This window comes from Elephantulus edwardii, unplaced genomic scaffold (genome assembly GCF_000299155.1).
Source record: "Elephantulus edwardii isolate Elephantulus edwardi_28Jun2011 unplaced genomic scaffold, EleEdw1.0 scaffold00001, whole genome shotgun sequence".
Lineage (NCBI taxonomy): Eukaryota > Metazoa > Chordata > Mammalia > Macroscelidea > Macroscelididae > Elephantulus > Elephantulus edwardii.
The window spans coordinates 2186925-2209729 of NW_006399751.1; the positions used below are offsets into that span (position 1 = coordinate 2186925).

Consider the following 22805-nt stretch of genomic DNA (forward strand, 5'->3'; position numbering starts at 1 on the left):
GGAAGGGTAGGCAGGGAGAAAAGTGAAACAATGAATGAACGGAAATCCGAAGTCTCTGTAAATTTTCATTAAAATTAATAATAATAAAAAAATTTAAAAAAAACCCAAAACAACCTGCACCCAACTCCCCCCCGACATGTTTTTAAAAAAGAACCTGGCAAGAAGCCGTTTCTATCACGAAATCATCATGTATAAAACAACCTAAAATGTGGAGGCTCCACAGGTAGGAGTGGCCTTGTCTTTACTTTGGTTCTGAAGTGATTTTTTTTAAAAATTGAGATTTTAATGAAAGATTATACATTATTCACTGTTATTCAATCAATTAAAGATTATTCATTGTTATACAATCCACCAATCCATCTTATTATGCAGCTCTTATTCTGGACTCTTGACATGCAAACAATACCAAATCATATATCCCTTTTAAACAGTTCTCTCCTACATCTGTTTCAATGCAGAGTACATTATTTATCTCCTCTTTTCTTAGTTTCCCCTCAAATCTGATGTCAGTCCTGTTTTATAACAGTGACATTATGCAGTATTTTTCCTTTTGTGATTGAGGTATTTCACTCAACATAATGTCCTCCAGGGTCACCCAGTTTGCATATTATTTCATGAGTTCCTTGTTTTTCATGGCTGCATAGTATTCCATTGTGTGACTATACCACAGCTCTCTATCCATTTGTTTGTTGATGGGCACCTGGATTGTTTCTACCTCTTTGCTACTGTGAACAGAACAGCAGCAAACAAACATAGGTGTGCATATATCTTCTTGGATGGTGGTTCTGGTTTCTTTAGGGTATATTCCCAGCCATGGAATTCCTGGGTCAAATGGTATTTCTATTTCCAACTTTTTGAGAAAGTGCCTTCGAGAGTGGTTGCACCATTTTACACTCCCACCAACACTGAATAAGAGTTCCAGTTTCACCACAACCTCGCCAGCATTTGTTGTTTGCATAAGTGATTTTTAACATAAAGTATCCATGTAGTATGTTAGAATTATGAAAAATATCTTAAATGTGAGACAGAAGAGCTCTAGCAGCCTAGTGGGTAAAGGATTATGCCACCAAACCCAAAGGCATGTGGTTTGAAACCACCAACTGCCCCTAGGGAGAAAGATGGACCTCTTCCTATCCAATTTACATCCTCTGAAAACTTGTCAGAGGGTCGGTTACAGGTCTGTTCTAACTCATTAGCAATGAGTAGTAGCAATAGCACACATGTTTTCCTAGAAATGTTCCCTCTTGCCCCCGATTTTAAATATTTCTCTCTGCATCATCTGAATTCATGCTTCATAATTACTGTCTTCTCATTGGTCTGAACGAATAATGCAATACAAAAGTTAAGAGGTGTTTAGGTTTTGACATATTTTTAATACTACAGGATGAAAAAATAGGGATTAATTTAAGAAGAATGAAAGTATCCAGATTAAAAGGATCAGTTAAGGATTGAGAGGCTTAATGTAAAGGAAATGAAAAGCACTCTGAGTCTAAAAATTCTACAGTTCAAAGAAATAAAGTAGGTGACAACTCTTTTAAAAAACTGGATGGTATAAGACAATGCAGCTATATTTTCAGAGACTTAAATGAAGATGGTTTTTAAAGTTACTGTACACAGCCAAACTAGCCATAAACTTGCGCTAAAATCACAAAACAAACAATGATTCAAGCAACTGATAGCTGCCTGATGAGCTAAGTTTTTGGAGGAGGCTGGGAGTGTTTCAGGGAGCAATTGGAAGCATGCCCACTTGCTGGAGTTCCCGGTCTGAGAATTCCAGTTCAAGCCCTACCTGACAAACAATTCCATTGAGCTCTCCCTCCAATATCTTCACTTGGCATTCTAGTAACTCGATGTTGCTCAGAGAAGTCTGGTATTTATCTTTGTAGAGGTTTAAGCTCCTTTCCAGGGAGATAATCTTGTCTCCGGCCAAGGCAAGTTGCTCCTGTGCTATATGCAGCTTCTTCCCTGTGCTCTCATTCTGATTTTCCAGTTCTTCTTCATAGAGAATCACCTGTTGATTTAGGAATAAAACCATGTAGCCTGTGAGAAAAGGATGTGGCTATACAATCTTATGCAGAGAAGTTTTCTAATGGATCTGGAAACGTAGGTGAACAGAATAGACCCAGCATAGATCTAAAAGCTCGTTAATATCCGAAATGATATTATTAGATATGATTAGAAACAGAAAGATCATCTTGCTTAGATGGTGAACTCCTTGTAAAGAAGGGAATATATTCCCAGTCACTCTGCAATCCCAAAGACATACGGTTCAAATCCACCAGCTGCTCCATTGGAGAAAGATGGGCAATCTCCTCCCATGTGATTTACTGCCTCTGAAAACCTGCAGGATGGTCAGCTATGAGTCGGTTCAGAATCAATGGCACAAAACAACAGGTTAATGAATAGGAATTAATTTGTCAAGCTTCACTTTTTAAGGGCTTGTTTCTTTTCTCTAGAAGTTTAATTTAGAAAAAGCAGGACACTTTATACACACAGGTGTCCATCAGCAAAACCCCCAAGACAGTCAGAAACTGTGGGCCAGAATCCCTTACGTAGAGTCATTTTCTCCATAATCAATTTATTAGTCAACTAACCCCTAGAGTTTAGTTGAGACATAATACATTCAAAAGAAATTTTCTGTTCCAAATAAGAGGACTTTGTTAGCTGCTCTGGGTGTGTGTCTTAAACAATATTTGCTGAAGGAATTAAGAGCAGGCAGAGTGAGCAAGGACATATTCAGTTTGGTTCAACTCAACAACTCATTGCCTGAGAGTTGGAACCAACTCCCAGTTGATCCTCCACTAGATTTTTGGGAGGCTGTAAATCACAAGGTGGAAACTGCCCAGCTTTTCCGTGTGGAGCTGCTGGTGGATCTGAACTGCCAGAGAGGTGTTACTTTTGGGCTAACAGAGCAGTGTTAATTCTTAGCTAGACCAAGTTCTGTTGGTTTAAGAGAATTATAGGTGCTGCTGATTTGAGATTCTTCCTAGGAAAGAATCACTTGGTTTGTGAGAGGTGTATTAGCTAAAGAGTAGTATTTTTACATTCAAGTGTTCATAACAGAAATAGTGGCGCGTTCATATTTTTTTTGGCACCCAGAACTCATTCCAACTGCATCTTTGCCTCTTTACCTGAATCGGCCTGACCCAGGGAGAATACTCAGACAAAGGGATAAGATTGCACAGGGCAAAACTTATGGGGAGTCTCGAGGTACCCTAAACCAGTGACTCGGTGGGGTTGACGGGGATTCTTCTGAAGTGGATTCTGAAGTGGTTGTTGTTGATTGCCATTGAGTCGAGCACGACTCATAGTGACCCTATGGGGGGACAAAAAAAAAGGCCTGACGCCTTCCTGTAATGATTTTCATTTATCAAAGTTCATTAGGAAGTGGATGCCACTCCTGCTAACCTCCACTCATTTCACAGAGGGACTGAATCCCAGTTGTTCTTTATGGACTTTCTCCCTGGTCCTTTCTGACTTCCCTCCTCCCTCCCTGTGCTTTCAGAGATCACCTCCTGAGGTAACGGCTTGCATTCATATCCGTATCTCTGGGAGAACTCAGCCTTCGAAGTCTGGTCGTTTTATAGCTAAGGGCCCACGTTGTGAGAATCTGGCAGAAGGCCTAGAATCATTTTCCATTGCTTTCCTCCTGTCTTCTGAAGTTTCCCCAGGTTAGAATTTGTGGCAGTAATCATTACTTGCTGAATCATAAAGAAATTCTTCTTCTCTTTCTTAGTAAACAGAACTCTTCCCAGATTTTATTTGGGAAACAGTAGACCTAATGAAAATACCTTGTTTCTGAGACTTTCTAGCAATTAAACAGTGGCTACGTGACTAATAAGTGAACGTGGTCTGTGGTGCTTCTGGAATGTGTGTTCAAAAAGAAGAATTATACTTTTATTCTATTTCTACTCCTTCCTTCATCCTCTTTATCTGGAACACGGATGTGACTGCTGGAACCCCAGAAATAGTTTGATGACCCAGAGAAGGGAAAGCTTGAGCTGATGATGGTGAAGCCCAAACACGAGAGTTTGGGTACCTGATGACACATGAAGTTAACGGTACCCGATTACCTATCTCTAAATTTATTATCTCATTTTTATAGAAACAATCTTCTGTCCTATTTTAATCTTAACTATGACTTTTGAATTCTTTGTTAGGTACAGCTAAACAGAACATCAACTAATTCAGGATCACTTTATCAAGACCTAGGTTACAGTCAACCAGTTAGACATAACATGGGCCTGTTTAACTTTTATTAAACCATATTTTATGCCCACAAGCTTTGCCTACCCTCTTCTGTTCCTTCTCCAAGGCCATTTTCAGTAGATTCTTAGGTCACTAAGATCGTAACTATATCTTTTTAAAATACTCTGTGTATTTTAAAAGACCTTGTTAAAGACCCAGAAGTTAGTCCTTAAGTAACAGCACCACCCAAGTCACTATTTGGAATTTTATTTTTAGAAGTTGAAGGAAGAAAATGCCAGGGGAGGTTATAGAAGATAGGAGACTGCAGGCTCTTAAAGCTTTGTTGCTCCTTTGTGTCTCACTGTCCACCTATTTTTAGTTCTATCATCCTGGGATTCTACCAGGATAATACTCGTACATATAAAAAAACATACCTCCTTGGAGCATGAATAGAAACAAATATCCATACTAAAATTTATATGCTCTAAAATGTTAGTCTGAAAAAAATGTTCTGGTTCTCTTGATGATTGACTCAGATTCATAGTCTGGCTATCCTTATCAACTCTGCCGTCTCAGGAAATGATATACTATCAAAAGTCGATTTTCTAAAAATGGTTTGGTCAATGGACCTTAGTCTTTTCTAACCCTTAGAGATCTAGAACTGTTTGTGTTAAAATTTGCATTGGTAACTAAAAAGATGGACACACATCTACCCCACACACATTAGTAGTGGGGCCCTGACCAGTTACAGCTGCTTGGTTTCCTTCTGCTCATAGACAGAAAGATCGAGAACTAAAGAGAACTCCAGAAAACCTGCTCAGGATGGTGTGATGCATTCCTCTTTTGGCTTCTCGTGAGCTTGGTCTGATTTCTCTAGGCACAAGGGTCACAGGGGCATTTCTAGAACTATTCGTACCTCATCTTCTTTCATTTTGCAGTGATGGTGCAGTTGGACCAGGTCACAAGTCTGCTTCTCCAGGATGGACTGATACTGCAGGAGGGAAGAGTAAGAAGTCTGTAACTCTTCTGTGCGACACTCCAGTTCTTGCTGAAGGGCCAGCAATTTTGACTTCAGTTGTTGTAGTTGTTTCAGGTAACCGTGTTTATTGGACCCAAATTCCATCTCTGATTCCTCACATGCTAATTCTTGCTTCTTATTCTGCAATACAAATTGAACATACAGAAAAGAATTTAGATGGTCACTAAACATGCATTTATTCTTCAATATTTTTCATTTGCTTGACCTTTCACACATTCCTATATCCCTCCTTTTAGCTTTGTATCTATAGAGCATTTATGAAATATGTTTCTGGAGAAGAGTATATCATGGACTGCCAAGAGAACAAACAGATCTGTCCTGGAGAGGGTGAAACCAGGTTGCTCCTTGGAGGCAAGGATTCTGAAACTATATTTCACATACTCTGGGCATGTTGCCAGAAGGGACAAATCCTTACAGAAGGATATAATTCTTGGAAGGGTGGAGGGTCAGTGTAGGAGAGGAAGACCCTGGATGAGATGGAGTGACACAGTGACTGGGGTGATAGCGGCAGATGTATCAGAGACACTTAGACTGGCTCAGAATAGAGCAGGGTTCAGAGCTACTATTCATAGGGTTCACTATGAGTTGCAGTTGACTCAATGGCACACAATAATTCAGCAACAATAAAACATATCACGTTGTGTCCTCATTCTGGAAAAAAAAGATTTAAAAGAAGGAAGTGAAGAATAAAAGTAAAAAGAAAACATGTTTCTCATCCCTAAAAATGTTTCCAGTCAAAAGAAAGGTTACCTAAAGAACTTAGAGAAAAATGTAATCATATATGTCACACATGTGATTATAGACTTACGCGTTGCCTTCATGTGTAGAGATAACATGTCTGGCCTGTGAAGGAATGGATTTCTGGTCATTGTTCTTGGACTAAACACAATATTCAAAAGCCCAGATAAAAGTGTCAATGGTGGACTAGTGGGAAAAGCTTTCTGGGTTGTTGGGAAATGGGATGCTAAGTGGCATCTGAGAACTGAGTCTGTCTCTTTCTCTACAAGGAAGGTGGTGTGTGTGTGTGAGAATGAGTAAGGACGTGAGAGGGAGAAGAAGAGTGACAGTGAGGGAGAGGGGGAAAGGAAAAGAGGGGGAGAAGCTGTGGTCTTTGTTCTTTTCATTGTTGTCTATTAGCTTCTCCTTTCTGTGTCCTCATATTCTTTGTTCAAAATAATAATAATAATAATAATAATAATAATAATAATTATTATTGTGTGTGTGTAGTGTCAAATCAGATCTGACTGGTACAGGAGGAGACTGTCCCTCCTTCTCCAGCAGAGCATCTGGAGATTTTAGAAATGTTCTTTTGAAAAAAGCCCAAATCTCTCTTAAGATGGGACCTCCTATTACTTGGAAAATCAACTCTACATAGGCCTCTTCTTAATTGCTGTTTGGCTTCAAAGCTTCCTGGCCATAAAGAATGTCTTTTCCTAGTGGTGTGTAAAAAGCTAGCACCCTGGCAGAGATACTGGTGAACTGATAATAGTTTCTCTTCCCCAGAGCGTGTGTTGAATCTTCTATGTTTGCCTCTGGTCCGAGGTAACATGATGGCCCAACCAGATGATCGGAGCTCTCCCAAATGTGCCACAACAGGGCACCCTGAGCACCTGGCCTCATTATCACTGACTATAAAACCCCGAAAACTGCTTCGATGGGCAGCGAAGCGAGAGGTTTTTTTGAAGGTGGAAATGTGAAACATTTGGTCACTATAGACACCTATGGGTTTAAGAGGAATCAGATTTCAAAGACTTGGAGAAATGCCTGGGCTTATTTTGAGAGCTATTAAATTTCTACTCTTATTTATTCTTAAGCACTCAAAAAGTTATATTTCTTAATTCTAAATGAATGGAGAATAGCATTGTAGGGTTCAGCCTGAATTTGACTTGCAGATAAGCCAAAGATCAGTATCACAAACCCAATTCCTATTGCTGCCGCTTCTTCTAGTGAAAACATAAATACATTATTGGGGCGGGGAAAAGCCACTATTAGGTCCTTTTTGGCCTTTAGGTTGAGATCTGGAGAAACTAAACAAGATGGAAATTATTTTTGTGGCGGTCCCGTGAGTTCTCAAACGGAGAATCTAGAGTGGGACATATTCTGGAAGCCACCTGGTCTACCGCATTTTTCAGCTAAGTTTCTCCCTGAGTCTGAAAAGCTGGAGAATGTCAGCCGCCCATAGGAGCCTTTCCCCAGATGTAGCCACCATTTCAGCCCTACATACGGTCACGGGGATTGGAGCTACTGCTCCTTCCTTGCCTGTGTGGCCACTTGATCACAGAAGGAAATTAATTGGCCTAGCGTGATTTGCCTTTTGAAAAGTCACACTGGTGCCCACCCAATACTTTGTGCTTTTCAAGTTGATGCTAATTGATTGATGTTAAGTTCTATATTTTCCCTGATATTGAAGTTAAGCTGACAGGTCTATAATTACCAGGATTGTCCTTTTTCCCTTTTTAAAAAGATGAGCACTTCATTTACCCTTTTTCAGTCTACAGGGACTTTCTTTATCCTCTTGAGTTCTCAAAAATAATCGCTAGCAGCTATGTAATAACACCTGCCAATTCCTTAAGTACTCTTCCAAGTATGTCATCAGGCCCTGCTGATTTGCCTAGAGCCAGCTTTTCAAAATACTTTTTAACCATTTTTATTCCCTGTTCTAGTTTCCTGTGATGCTCTTTTGTTGCAGTTTGCCATTGTTCTAATAACAATCTCTGCTAATTTTCTTCCCCATTTATGACTGAAAGTCTCACTGCCTTTTCCCCTCCCAAACACTGTTGTTCACTTCTTACCTATCTTTGAGGCGTTCCAAACCCACGACTACTGTCACTGAGTCGGTCCATAGTGACCCCACAGGATAGGATGGAGCTGCCTGATAGGATTCCCAAGCCTGTAAATCCTGGGAGACGACCACCTCGTTTTTCTCCCACAGAGTGGGTGGTGGATTTGAACCATCAACTCTTTGGTGAGTAGCCTGCTGCTTAATCTACTATTAGGACTCTATTTCTTCGTAATTTCAATTTAGCCTTACATTACTAGATAATTGTATCTGTGACTTCTTTACATTTTCTACAAATTGTATTTTGTACTTTCTGGGAGTGTACAGAACTGTATGCTTAAGTAACGTGCATTTCTTTTGAATATATCAGCTTGACTTAGCCTTTCTCCTCATAAGTGACCTCAGCTTACCAGAGATTTCCTTCACACACCCCTCCATGATAGTAAAGATGAATATTTTATTTTTCCAAATCCTGTCCTGATAAACTCTATTGAACTCTTTGGGGAAATAACGTTTGATTTTATCTTTCATTATGGCATGGGTAGACATAATGTCTGAATATTCAGTCATGGAAGAAAGAAAATTATTAGATGTCTTGACCAAGGCATTTTTGGGGCTGCAGGTGTTACATGGGGTAAGGAAATCTTGTCCGCATATAGAAGAGCTGCCACTGTCCCTGCAACCTCTAGACCATTGTGGCCTGTAGCACGCATTTCCCTCCTCTGTAAAATGGGAGTGACAAGAACCTACGGAGTCTGCATGAAGTTTAAATGGATAATGAAGGTATATACTTTTTCCTTTAGAGTCATTTTAACTTTACAGAAAGCTTGTAAAAACACTCGAAGAGAGTCCCAGCATACCCTTCCCCCAGCTTCCGCTAATGTGAACATCTCACGTAACTATGGGACACTTACAGAGCTCTCATGGCCTGGCGCATAGAGTTGCTTTGCTAACCCATGGCCCATGGCTTTCTGGTAGTTCAAATCCACCACCAGCTGTGAAGAAGACAGGAAATCTCCTCCCCTGCGATTTACAGCTTTGGAACGAAATGGAAGGCTCTTTCTAATTCCATGTTTAATGAATTAGGTCCTTTTTTTTCTGTCCCAGGACCTAGTCTTCTACCATCTGACATTAAATTTAACAGATTAACAGAATTTTCCTTTTCTTTCCCAATAATTCAAAATGATGTATGTCTGTGGTACTTTTCTTCAAGGTTCCATTAATCTTTACATATTCAACTCATTTTTATTTTCAGGAATTGAACTTGCTTTTCATAATTTTATGCTAAAACTAATATCCTTCGAAGTTCAGTTTCACAAACTGAACCCTACTGAATGTCAGGATATGCTCCCTAGGACACCAACTGGGGCCAAACAGGCCTGGGGAAATTATTCCAAAGGCCTCCCTTTTGGGCTTGATCACAATTTTTTTGTGATATTTCCATTGTCCTTTTTTCTTTGAGACACTCTTTAGAGTATAAGTCTACATGTAATTGTATATTTGTATGCTCAGTCTGCAATTTAAATTCTGCACTAAGTGCTAGGGGGAAAAAAAAAGAGCGAGCGAGCTGGCTTTAAAGCTTGTTTCAAGCTGTTAGACCTTCTTCTGTGCAATTAGAATAATACAATGCGATTTAATACTTTTCTCTTTCCAAGTTGCCAGGTACACTTTATAAACCACATGGCTTCCCTTGACGGGGGAATAAGTAAACTGATGATAGCAATAGGGGAAATATTCTAAAATGTTAATATTTAGAAAGAGGGGAATTATGGCCATCTTCTTCCTGGGACTCACTTAAGAAAGCCAGCAGACATTTCTGTCAGTACCTTCCTGGGGAAAGAACAGCCACGCTCGGGTAAGGGGAGGGAGAACTGCCCTGCGGGAAGGACTTTGAGGGCACCACGGAGGAGCAATTTGTGGCTTCTCTAGTGAAGAGGTAAGGCCTGCAATAACGCTAATAGAAATAATTAGAAGAGACCCAGTCCTTTATCACAAACATCGATGAGCTAGTTACCTTAAAAGCAACCGAAACAGTAACTCGGAGGTCCGGCAACAGGTCTGTGCAATCAGTATCTGCTTCATGTTTACCAAAAACTCAGCAGAAATGAAACTCACAAGCAAGGAATTCTTGGAAGGCCAAACTTTTTTTAAAAAAATATTATTATTTTAGTGTGTACCGTCAAATCAGATCTGACTGGTACAGGAGGAGATTGTCCCTCCTTTTCCAGCAGAGCATCTGGTGGATTTGAACCGCACACCTCTGGGACTGCAGTGCAGCTTCTTGCCACTAGGCCACCAGAGCTCCCTTAGAAGGCCAAACTTTTAAGAAAATATCTGCCAGCTGGTTTTCTAATTTGAGTGGCTACATTTACAAACTGGTTTAACAATCTTAGTGTTAAAGGAGCCTGCGGACTAACTAGTCGCCTCAACTAATGAACTGCCTATAGATAAGGATTGGTTCAAAACCACTGACTTGGGAAAAGATGATTACACCAGGAAGTCCTAACTGTTTACACATACACATGACCACTGTGACCCAAGGGTCTTGTTTTGGGGATCCCGGAAGCAGCCCATGTGACATGGTACTGGGTGCATATAGTAGTTACTTTTCCATCCCAGTGGTATTGAATCAGTGTACATTATAAAATGATTCCTGGGTGACTCTTAGGATCCCCAGGTGGTTCTTGCAAGAATCTGGATACGATGTAGATTCTGAATTCAGTATCTTTGGGGTGGAAAACCAGATTCTTCGCAGGGGGCAGAACTGGACCGAACTGGTTCCAAGCCCTACGTGACACAACTGTCTACGGAGCTGCGAGATGAGAGTGGGGAAGGCAGGGAGCCGAGAAAGGATGTGTTCTCATCAAAGCTGTTAGGACTTTGATTCAGCGAACTGTGGGAAGCCTATGGGACGGTTGTGCCCCGTGCTATCGGATTGCTCTGGCTCAATGGCAGTGGGTGTTGGTGGAGCTGGGCTTCAGGTGCTGTAAATGCAGTTGTGAAGGATCAGAGAAGGAAAGGACACCAGATGTAGGTTATCTCGGCAACAGCGAGGTTGCAACATCTTGAGGCCAAGCATGGTGCTTTCCACTTGCACATATTTCAACGTGTGTGTGAGTGTGTGTGTGTAATGATGTCCTGTTGCTTTCTCCACTAACGCTCTTGACTGCTCCACGGAAGAACTTTACATCATTTCTGGTCTGTGGAGCAGAGGGAGGCGGCCGCTCTGAGCCCTCACCTGGCTGCCGGGCAGCATCGCCTCCTCCTCCTCCGTACAGAGCTGACTGTCCTGCAATGTCCTTCCTTGTCTCTTGCAGATGTTATGTAGACTCTTGATGTCCATTTGCAGGCTCAGGAGCTTGCTGCTCAGGCTGCTCATGTCTGCGTCTCTCTCCTCCATCTGGACAGCCGGAAAAACAAAACCATAAATTATAAACTTGCAAGAAAAGGCTGGCTTTCGTTCACTTAACAAGTTGACGAGAGACTTTAAATTTGCTGGAAATTTGTCCATCAAAGCGAAGCTGTTATAACTCATCCTGTGTAATGTTTATGCAGCGCCTGCTGGAAGGTGTCTGAGTGCTCTGCATTATTCCGACAATTACGTATTGATACTAATTAATCCTCACCACATTGCTGTAGGTGCATCAGACATTTATCCTGTTTTTCAGGATGAAGTCAGACAGATAATTCCAGACACTTAGTGACACAACCTTGCTTGTTCAAAGAGAAGAGGATGTGAGGTGCTTGCTAAAAAGATCAGAGTCTACAGCCTGGATTACACGTCAACACTGTTGTTGTTTTGTGCTATTGAGTCGCTTGTCCAACAGCCCTGAACCCTGACCTAGCCTGAGTCAATTTCATTGTCTCCAACACACCTATGCTCATTGCCCCAGTCACTTAATCAATCCCTCTCATCCAGGGTCTTCCTCTCCTGTGCTGCCCCTCCACCCTTCTAAACATGATGTTCTTCTCCAACGACTGGTCCCTCCTGGTAACATGTCCAAAGAATGTGAGATGAAAGTTCAACATCCTTGCCTCCAAGGAGCAGCCTGGTTTCACCCTCTCCTGAACAGACATGTTACACTTCAACATAAACAAAAATCCTCCCAACTGGACCAACAGGCAACATCATGATGTGAGATGAAACAGAAAAGACTAAAATGTCATAGATGTCATCTTTTTGGATCCACAATAAATGCCCATGAAACAAACAGGCAGAGATTCAGAAAATGTATTGCATTGGGCAGATCTACTCTCAAGGGCCTCTTAATAGTGTTAATGAGTAAGGCTGTCAAGTTAAAGAGTTAAGGGGCACCTAACCCAAGCCATGGTATTTTCAGTTGCTTCCTGTCTATGTGAAAGTTGGACAATGTGTAAGGGAAATAGAAGAAAAAGCGAAACTTTTGAATTGTGATGTTGGCAAAGAATATTGACTGTCCCACAAAGAAAGAAAAAAAGAACAAAGAAACTGACTTGGAAGAAGGACTCCTGGAGTGCTCCTTAGAAGCAAAGACTTTGTCTCACATTCTTCAAGTATGTTATTAGAAAGGGCCAGTCTTTGGAAAGGGACATCAATCTTGGAAAAGTGGAGAGTCACGGAAGAGGAGGAAAGCCTCCAGTGAGACAGACTGATGCAGCTGGTGCAACAATGTGTGTGAGCCTGCAGGCGAGATTGTGAGGACGGCACAGGAAGAGGCAGACTTTTGCTCTGTTCTCCACAGGACTGCTGAGTCAGAGGTGACTCATGGTGTCTAACCACAAAAGCAGTGAGCCCTGCTGGCCCCATGAGCTGCATTTCAGATCGCATGCCTCAAAGTTGGTGACTTGGGTCTACCAGTTGCTTCTCAGGAGGAATGAGGTAACCTGCTCCCACTGGGATTACTACTTTGGAACCCCAGCAGGTGGTCATCCTGAGGTGAAATCAACTGAGGGTCATGAGTGGGTTACAGACTGTTATAATCCTGATAGAATAGTGGTTAACTGGCTGGCTGCTGAGTGGAAGGTCAGTGGTTCAAACCCACCAGCTGTTCTACAGAAGAAAGATGAGAAGAGAGTCAGCTGCAAAAGGACAGGGGAGCCAGGGGTGGGCGCACAGCACAGAAAGGGTGAAAAGATGCCCAAGGCCGCATAGCTGGTTAGCAGCAGAGCCCACAGCCAGTGCTCTGTCATATCCTCCTGACTGATCTTAAATATGAGGCAAATAACTGACATTCCCCGTGGAACTGGAGACATGGTGTGGACATCATAAATCAAGCCTCACTGGACAGGTCAGTTGAAGCCACTTCTGTGCAAAGTCAAGGTGTGGGGAAGCAAATGATAAACATAAGACTCGGACACTGCAATGTCAGACTATTCGGAATTCAGAAGGTTTCCCAGAAGTGCTGCTGTCTCAGCTGATTTATTTCTTCATTTCCATTTAGTACCTGGGTTGGTTTTTTTTTTTTTAACCACTTTACAGTTTAATTAGGTTAACGGCATGGTCCTGTCATTAAAAGGATTTCATTATCTCGGAGCACTCCCTCCTCCTGTCTTGCTCTCTTCCCTTGTTCCTTGCTTCCAGAAAAATAACAGTGGATGTCAACTGCCCTAAGCGTGTAATTACCATTAAGACAATTACAAAGGATTCTCTTAATATGTATAAAACAGCTTAAAAAAATGGTGTGCAGACATTGGTTTTCTAACTTGAAAACAAAATCCTTGACCCTACAAGGAGCCGTTGTTGTGCTGTCAAGTCACTTCAGTCAGACTTGTAGTGACGCTCTGTACAACAGCTCTGAACCCTGCTCTCCCCTGAGCCAACCTTGTCTCTGACACACCTACCCTTGTTACCCCAGTCACTGAGTCAATCCCTCTCATCCAGGATCTTCCTCTTCTATGCTGTCCCTCCACCCTCCCAAGCATGATTTCCCTCTCCACGGACTGTTCCCTCCTCGCACCCTGCCCAGTGTATGTCAGGTGGAGCTTCAGAATCCTTGCCTCCAAGGAGCAGCCTGTCTCCACCCTCTCCAGGATGAACCTGTTTGTTCTCCTAGCAGCCCATGGTATATTTAGTACTCTTCTCCAACACTACAGCTCAAAGGCAACAATTCTCCTTCTCTCATCCTTCATTACCATCCAGCTTTTGGATGCACAGCATCCAACTGCAAAGACCATGGCCTGAATCAGGTGCACCTTTGTCTACAGACTGATACAGATATTCTTTAGTACTCTGGAGAGGTCCCGGACAGCAAATTTCCCCAGTGCAACTGGTCTTTTTTTAAAAGTATTATTTTTGTTTGTGTGTACCATCAAATCAGATCTGACTGCTACAGGAGGAGATTGTCCCTCCTTCCCCGGCAGAGCATCTGGTGGATTCGAACCGTGTGCCTCTGGGATTGTAGTTGCAGCTCCTTGCCACTAGGCCACCAGAGCTCCCCTGCAATTGGTCTTTTGACTTCCTGGCTGCTGGTTTGATTCTACTGCCTTAAGTCCTTTTACTCATGGTTGACATGGTGGGAACAGGGTATGAAGCCTTGTGCAGAAGCTGCACCGTAGAGTTTATCTCTTCTCTTGTCATCTATTAGATGCTTGGCATCTATTAGAAGACTGGGTACTAACATTATTTGTGCTTTAGACAAGTGTCCTATAGTCGTAATCTGATATTGAATATCTTACCTTAAGGTGAGGATGATGCCACCAGTGCGTTCCAAAGGGACTCATAAAATACCAATAACTACTTGAGCCTCTCTAAGTTAAAAGCTCAACATGCTGTCTCTTTCAGGCCAATTAAAAAAAATGCCCTCCTCTTTCCAGTTTTGGATGTCCTTGGAGCAGAAGGCACACTAGCCTAGTTCTGCTGCACCATCAGTATTTCAGAAGTGGATCTTTAATGCAGATGACTTCATCTAATTTGGATATTAGCATGGATCCTGACTCTCTGAGGCAGTTTCTTCATTCCTAACGGAGGTTTGGACTAAATCATCTTTCTTTGAAAATTTTCTAAATCAGTTGAGTAAATAATGGGTTGTGCTGAATGTCAAATAAAATTAGTTTCTGCAATAAAAAACCCTGACCATTTACTTCTAAAGCTCAAATCATAAAAGGCTTCTGGTTCATTTGAACAGCAGGGAAAGCTCTGGGAGAGTAGCAAGGTGATTTACATACACTACAAACTTTTTTTTTAAAAAAAATAATGTGGGTAGTTGTAAAAAGAGGCTGTGTTTACCAATGAACTCCAGAAAGACAAGTGCTTCTGGGATCCCAGTAAACCTAATTATTTCCTAATATCTTGCACAGAGGTCAAATCAAACTGTTTAGAATCTTATCAACCTTATGAAGGCTAATTCCAGACAGATGCCTTTTGAGTATCAATATGCAGTAGGAATTGATTTAATATGACATTTCATCAATCATAGTTCTATGGCTAGAATTGGGGCATGGGATGAACTGAAAATCATGATGTTGACCCCTCGGCACCATCTGATCCTGGCCTGGATCTGAAGTCATTAAGGATGGCTGACATCATAGCCTCTGGCACTAGGTGAGTTTCACTCCCATAAGCCATGCACATAGATTTTAAAATTAGCTGGAAGGAAGTGGTCATTTTGCTTGAGAGCAAGTTACATTATCAACAGCTACCAACCCACTGGCTAAATGGCAGCTGCTGATATTGTAACTGTGGCCACACTCATGATAAATATTGGAAAAAGGTTTTTGAGGGAAGCAACTTTCTGTGTTGATCAAATAGGGTCCTCCCCACCTCTATCCCTTGGACAGCTTGACTTCTTGAACATGGATTTCCAAGAAGGAAAGACATTTTGCTTTGGTTTCAAGGTATTGAGAGACAGTCTCATGCTTCTTTTTGGAGACAGTTTGGAAGGGACTGTTAAACAGAAGCATCTGATTCAGTGGCACTCTTAGAGCTCAAGAGCATTACAAAGTCTCATAATGGCAGTATTCCCAGCACTGAGTAGCAGTTGCCAGAACTTTTTTGGAGCAAGGCAGTTATGCCAAAGAGGTCATTATTTTTGGAAAACTAGCTTCTTTGGCTTGGGAGGAAGGGCACATCTTCAATAATGAAAACCATTTTTAACCACCACTACTATCATAACCATCCAAGAGATTCCAACTTATGATGAGAGGAAAAGTGTAAAATCTTAAACGTTAATACTCTTTCAACAATTTTCACATTTTACTTATTTAATGATTTCCAGTTAGCTATAGTAATATCTAACACTATTATTAATATTACCAACTTGATTTCTGAGTTTACTTTTCCATGTATAGAAATACTACAGTTTTTGCCATTACATTTATAATGGGAATTAATGGGCATTTATACAAGGGTTCACTTGTGAGCAAAAATTCTGAAACCAATTATGTTCATTCAGTGAAGTAGGAATCTATTTTATTGTGTTCAAGGTTCTTTAAAACTTGGCATACTATGCCAGTATGTGGTTTACAGATACACGTGACATATGGCAGAGTTTAGGCATGTAGGGGATGTGGGTTGATTTTTACTGTAATCTGTGAAGTGGCCACACACTCCATTAGATAGTAAGCTCCACGAGGTAGGAATCTTTGTGTGCTTTGTTCACTGCTTTATACTCAGCGTCTAGAACAAGATTTGGTTCACCGAAGGCATCTGAAAGACATCAGCTGGGTGAATAACCTTCTATAAAACCCCTACCTGGTCCTTGTTCCCCAGCAGTGTGTTCACACAGGCCCCTTGATAATGTAAGCCACCAGGAATGGAGCTGACACTTCCCATAATTCTTTAGACGTGGTTCACCATTTGGTAGGAGGTTGGCTATAAAGCATGTGCTGTCCCATTCTTGATCATCTAGTATGTTGCCTGTTGCCATGGCAGTAGTATAGGACTTTGGTGACTCACACACTGATTCTTAAAGTGAAACCAACACATTTTTTTCCCTCATGTTTCATGGGACAAATCAATGTGTGTGACAATCTATACTGACCCAAATAGCCACATTACATCCTTTCTGGAACAAATGAGAGATTATTTAAACATATTTTGATCAAACTGTTAGATTACTCAGAATACTCCATTTTCATCATTCCAGTTAAGAGAGAATGTTGGCAGCAACAGTTACTATTTAGAAACTCTGTTAGTGTCGTTCAAGGGAGTTGTACTAGTAAACGCAAAGGCTGAGCCTCTCTCGTGCTTCAATCTGTCAGTAGCTCTGAGGGAGAGAGGGGGGCAATCTGCTCTTATGTGATTTACAGCTTGGGAAACTCACAGGAAGGTTAGCGATGAGTTGGTTCCAACTTGATGGCCGTGAGTTGAGTTTGGGTTTCTATGTGCCAAGCACTAGGGTCTCATTTATTCTTCAGAGCAAGTCATTGACATAGGTTCCCATTAGCTTTAGTTTGTAATTTCCAATCTAAACCATACCTATTGCCATTATGTTGATTCTGATTCACACCTGAACTTGTAAGATGAGAACAGAACAGAACCACCTCATGTTTCGAGAAGTGGACTGCCATGATTTCCTCTCCTGGAAAAACTGGTGGATTCAAAATGAACCGCCTTTTGGTGTGTAGTCAAGTTGCATCACCAGTGCAGGGGTTTCTATGTTAGGCCAAGGGAATGCAGAGAAATGAAGTGACATGCCCTCCCTCATGCTACTACCGTGTTTGCAGCTGGCACACAGGCGGAGTTTGAGTTCCTAACCCTGTGCGCTCTCCTGCTCCTGCCACCTCGTCCCTCACTGATTGTGATACTCGCCACTGGGAATTCCGAATGGTGATAACGGAAAGAAGTCGCCAGGACTTTGAACAGCTTCAGCCCATTTCAGTCATAGCTGACGAAGTGACACCAGAATAGAGAAGAATTTTTAAAATGTGGGTGAACTAGAGTCATAACCTGAACATGAAAAACAAAGGTCAAAACCTGGATAGGGTTCTCTTAGAAAACAGGGGCAGCAAGCATGTTGCATAGATACCAAATACCTCTACTGACTGGGTTTAATAAAATGTGACGCGTGGCTAAAACAACGATGGCTGAATGTGCTGTCCTGAACGTGCTCCACCATCCGGGAAAGGATGCAGACTCCCCGTCAGGCTGCTGAAAAGGCTCACTGTGTCTCTCCCAGGGGCCTCATTCTGGGATTTTGACCTGTAACATTTCCCACTCCTGTATGTTTTCTCCATCACCCAAATTGTAAAAATTCTTATCTGTTCTGGTCTGAACTGGTTTAAAACTCTGCCTGTAACAAAGATTTAGCTCCGTTGATGGAAAGGAGTTAGGAGCCTTACCTCTTCTTTCACTTCCTTGGCAGCTCTCAATGCTTCTTTAAGCTTTAGCATTTTCTGACTTTTGTTATAAACCTGAATAAGTTCAAGTGTTTAAGATGAGAAAAGTAGAAATTAGTCTGGCCCTCTAAAGATTTTCCTACCTGCATCTCTGGCCTTTTCTGAGGTTTGGAAAGTTTTCCTAAATGGTAAGCAGTATCTACTTGCCTGCTCATGTCTCTATTTTCAAAAGTTTGTTGAAATCGTCACCAGAGAGGTAGGACTATGACTTTACATCTTTTCCAGAAAGCCACTACTCGGTGAACTAAAACGTTTCTGATTTCACCCTTCTAAGAAAGTGAAATATCTGTAATGAGTCTACTTTCTAGATTTTAAGTAGTCAATGGTTTAATATTATGCACTAACTAAGGTTTCTCACGGTATTAATCATTCTGTGCGCTTGGCTCCACTTCGTCTCCCAGGTCTGAGGCCCAGAAAGCCGAAGTGACAAGCTCAAGGTCACACAGGCTCTTTTAGTATTTTGTGAGTAATTTCCATTAATGGATTCCTATAGATTTGAAAAGATCTGAGGATGAGTTATTTTTGAAGCCATGATTCCTTATAATGTTGAAGTCTGTAAAATTAGGAAACTTGTAAAATGCTGAGAATGATCTAGGTAACAAATTTCAAAGAAAACCAAAGACCTTTGCTGATTTATGTGTGTGTGTGTGTGTAAGTAAAAGATGGTACATTTGAGGTACAGTGCACTGAACTTATTCATTTAATTCATTATGTTTTTAACTTTAAGGTCAGAGGAAATATCCTCCAGGTACTTACCTGCAGAATAGTTCCAAGAATGAGAAGCTATCAAATTCTCATTCTTTGTAATGAACCACATCTCCCACCCCTAAAATGAGCCAAGAGGAAGAAAGAATGTGGGTGATACTTAGAATTTGGAATGTTTTATGGAGTTACATTCTGATGTGCAGCATTGTTTAGGCTCTTGAGGCTTCATACACAGATGCATCATGGGAATGATGATGTCGCTTGGGATTAGCCAGTAGACACAGGCTAGGTAGCAGTGCTGTAACAAACAACTCCCAAATCTCACTGACTTAAAAGCCAGTCATGTTTATTTCTCACTTACACTACGTGACCTGTATGAGTCAACTGGCCCTCTTCTCAGTACTATCCACACTCTGTGCCTCATTGTCCACAGAGAAATTGTTGTATGTTGCCATAGCAACAGAAAGGGAACTTGGCAAATCATATGCCAGTTCTTAAAGTGGACATGATACACTTCACTTGTACTCAAATTCCATTGGCCAAAGCAAATTACACAACTATATCTTTCTTCTATGTGAATGGAAGAAATATTGGTGAATATTACAGATGACTTTCACACCAGGAAAGAGAGAAGATTAAAAATGAGTTTGACATAAAAGAAGAGAAAATAAAGTTTTATGTACTCAAATTAGATGGTTCAGCACTTAATTGTGAGGAGTGGCCTTTTGGAAGGCGTTCATCTGAGTCTTTGTTTCTGCCTTTGTAAACTAAGCAACTTATAGGAGATGGCTTTTTTGAAAGTTTTCCTAGATCTAAGGTGACTAGTTCCATGTTCTACTATCTTTCTATAATAGGGCAATAGACTTATCAGACAAAAGTCAGAAAGAACAAATACTGATCTACTGGGAAGCAAGGAAATAATTCTTAAGTCAAATGAAATTGTATAAAAAAGACAGAATGCTGATTTTGCAGACTGTGATAGTTTCATCTGTAATGGGGTATATAACTAGAGGTGAACTGGCTAAGATAATTTTGAAGTAAGATAATTTTAAAAGTGAGGTATACGTTTCAATATTTGTATTAAAAATATCATGGAAAAAATTAAGATAGGAGAAAAAAGAAGACAACTGAATTTTGTCCCATGAAGGCAACAAAGAATCCCAAGAATCATTAATAACAGGAGGTTATTGGAAAGTACTTAATCATAAAAAATGGAAGAGTTCTATGATGAATTTTAGATGCATTTGACAATAATGTTTGCCAGCTAGATTTTAAAAAAGTGTTTTGAGGGCCTACAATGCTTCATAAAAAGATCTCATAAGGAATCACAAGATTACTTGCAACCAAGTCGGACTTGGTTTTTTAACTGTTAGTATTTTAATAATTTAATCTTATTTTTTAAAACACATTGATGGAATTATTTCTTAGCAGCTTTGATAATTATTGAGTCCTTTGAACCCTAACCCATTAGGTTAGCCTTTCATTCCTTATGCTAGAAATGGAAATTATTGTACTCTACTAAATATTCTTTCCCCCCCCAACTTAGGTTCATCTCCCTATAACTTACTAAAAGAAAAAATGTTTTATACTAGTTATTTTTATCTATTTTACTTCTTTAGCTTTTATACATTATGATACTTTAATTAAGTATATATTTTGTCATGTTGTGCTGCAATGCTGGAAGCTGAGAATTGGCATTTCAAAGACCAGTAAGGTTTTAGTACATTTGATAAACACAGACTAGGAGGAAGGATCTGACAATACACTTGCAGTCAAGCTATAGTAATTACTAGTGATTGGAATGTGAAAGTTGGAAACAAGTAAGGATCGGCAGTCAGAAGATACAACTTCTACTCAAACCAGGAGGCTGTTGTCTGAACTGAGCAAGAGAACACTACTGGCTTAAAATAAAGAAAGGTACATATCAGGGCTGTGTCTGCAAATAATTAAAAAAGTTGGATTCTAGAAGAAGAATGTGGCATCAGAATTGGAAGACGGCTAACAACCTGTAGTATGCAGATGACACAACTTTGCACGCCAAAGGCAAGGAAGAGCTGAGGTGCTTCTTTGCAGACATTCTGAGCATGTTACCAGGAGAGGCCAGGCCCCAGTGAGGGACATCATGCTTGGAAGGCTGAGGATAAGTAAAAGAGAGGAACACCCTTGACAAGACTGATGACACAGTGGCAGCAGGGATGATGAGGATGGTGTAGGATAGGCCAGAGTTCAGGTCTACTCTTCACAGGGTTGTGGATGATTTGACAGCCCCTAGCAGCAGCAGCAGCAGCAACAACAACACCAACAACAACAGTTAGTGGCAATAACTTTTTAAAAGCATAAATGGTGACTGTACATGCGGGTCTTACTAGATGGAATACATAGGACTCAAAAAGACCACAAGTATGAAACAATATGCTGGAGAAGCTAAATATTATTCGTTATAATGAAACGAAGGGTCATTGTAGAGTAGATCATCAATTGCTCATATGCAAGTTCAGGCTAAAGCAGAAGAAAATTAAGATAAGTTCATAAGAGCTTAAGTGCAATTTTAAGTATATATTTGACACACCGAAAATGAATAACTAAGACCAGATGAGTTGTGAAATGACATCAAGCACATCACATATCAAAAGAGCAAAAGGCTGTCAAAGAGAAAGGAAGCAAAGACAAAAATGAGAGAAGAGACTCTGAAATTTGCTTGTGATGGTAGAATAATTAAAATGAACAGAAGAAATGATGACATAAAAGAGATTAAAGGAAGATTTCTAAGTGTGGGTTGAGAAGACAGAGTAAAACATTATAATGAAATGTGCATGGCCAGGGAGTTAGAAAAACAAAAGGAAAAACATCCTCAGCATTTCTCAACTTGGAAGAAAATTCAAACTTCAGGTTCCAACTGAAGAATCAATCTATAGGCAAAAGACTGAATAATGCAGGAAGTATCAAAGGAAAATGGAAGAAATACACAGTCAGTGCGCTAAAAAGAACTGATTCATGTTCAGCAACTGGAGACTGGAGCATATGATCAACAACGGATGGTGCCGAAGGTGGAAGTCCAAGTTGCACTGAAAGCACTGATGGGGAAAAAGGACTCAGAAATGGACAGGTTTCATTCTACCTGGACTCACAATCTAAATCCATGGAAATAGCAGTTAAGAAATCAAAGGACATTATTGCATTGGGCAAGGATTTTGCAAAAGATCTCTTTAAAACAATTAAAAAGCAAAGAGGTCATGTTGAAGGCTAAGGTGTATCTGACCTGAGCCATGGTATTAGTTACCACATGTGCACACGGAAGCTGGACAGTGAGTGAAGAAGACTGAAGAAGAATAGCTTCTTTTTAATTATGGCACTGGCAATAAATATTGAATATACCGAGGACTTCCGGAAGAATGAACAGGTATGTCTCTGAAGAAATACAGCCAGAATGCTCCTTAGAAGGAAGGATGGAGAAAGTGAGTTTCACACACTTTAGATGTGTTATCAAGAGGGAGCAGTTCCTAGAAAAACACATCATTTGTGGTGAACTGGAGGGTCAGTAAAACAGAGGAAGACCGCCACTGTGATGAAGTGACACATTGCTGCAACCATGGACTCAAACACCCACGATGGTGAGGATGGCACAGGGCTGCACAGTGTTTAGTTTTACTGTACATTCACTTGCTATGAATAAGAAGCAAATCGAGGGCTGCTAACACCATCCTACAGGATTGTTACAAGGATTAAATTAAAAACATGTGTTATGTGTGTTTAAAAACATTTAACAGACTTTTCTCCTTA

At 40.7% G+C, this 22805-nt stretch overlaps 1 protein-coding gene across 1 annotated transcript in view; it reads right to left on the bottom strand.

The window, feature by feature from the left end:
• The window catches only part of PMFBP1 (polyamine modulated factor 1 binding protein 1), a 46982-nt gene extending 28668 nt beyond the window's left edge, over positions 1-18314 (bottom strand). Inside the window, exons 1-4 of the mRNA XM_006878876.1 lie at positions 18264-18314; positions 11245-11406; positions 5105-5347; positions 1790-2011 (exon numbers count right to left, since the gene is read on the bottom strand). Coding sequence (XP_006878938.1) covers positions 1790-2011; positions 5105-5347; positions 11245-11406; positions 18264-18314 — 678 coding nt within the window. The remainder of the gene's footprint in view (positions 1-1789; positions 2012-5104; positions 5348-11244; positions 11407-18263) is intronic.
• Positions 18315-22805: the final 4491 nt, after the last annotated feature.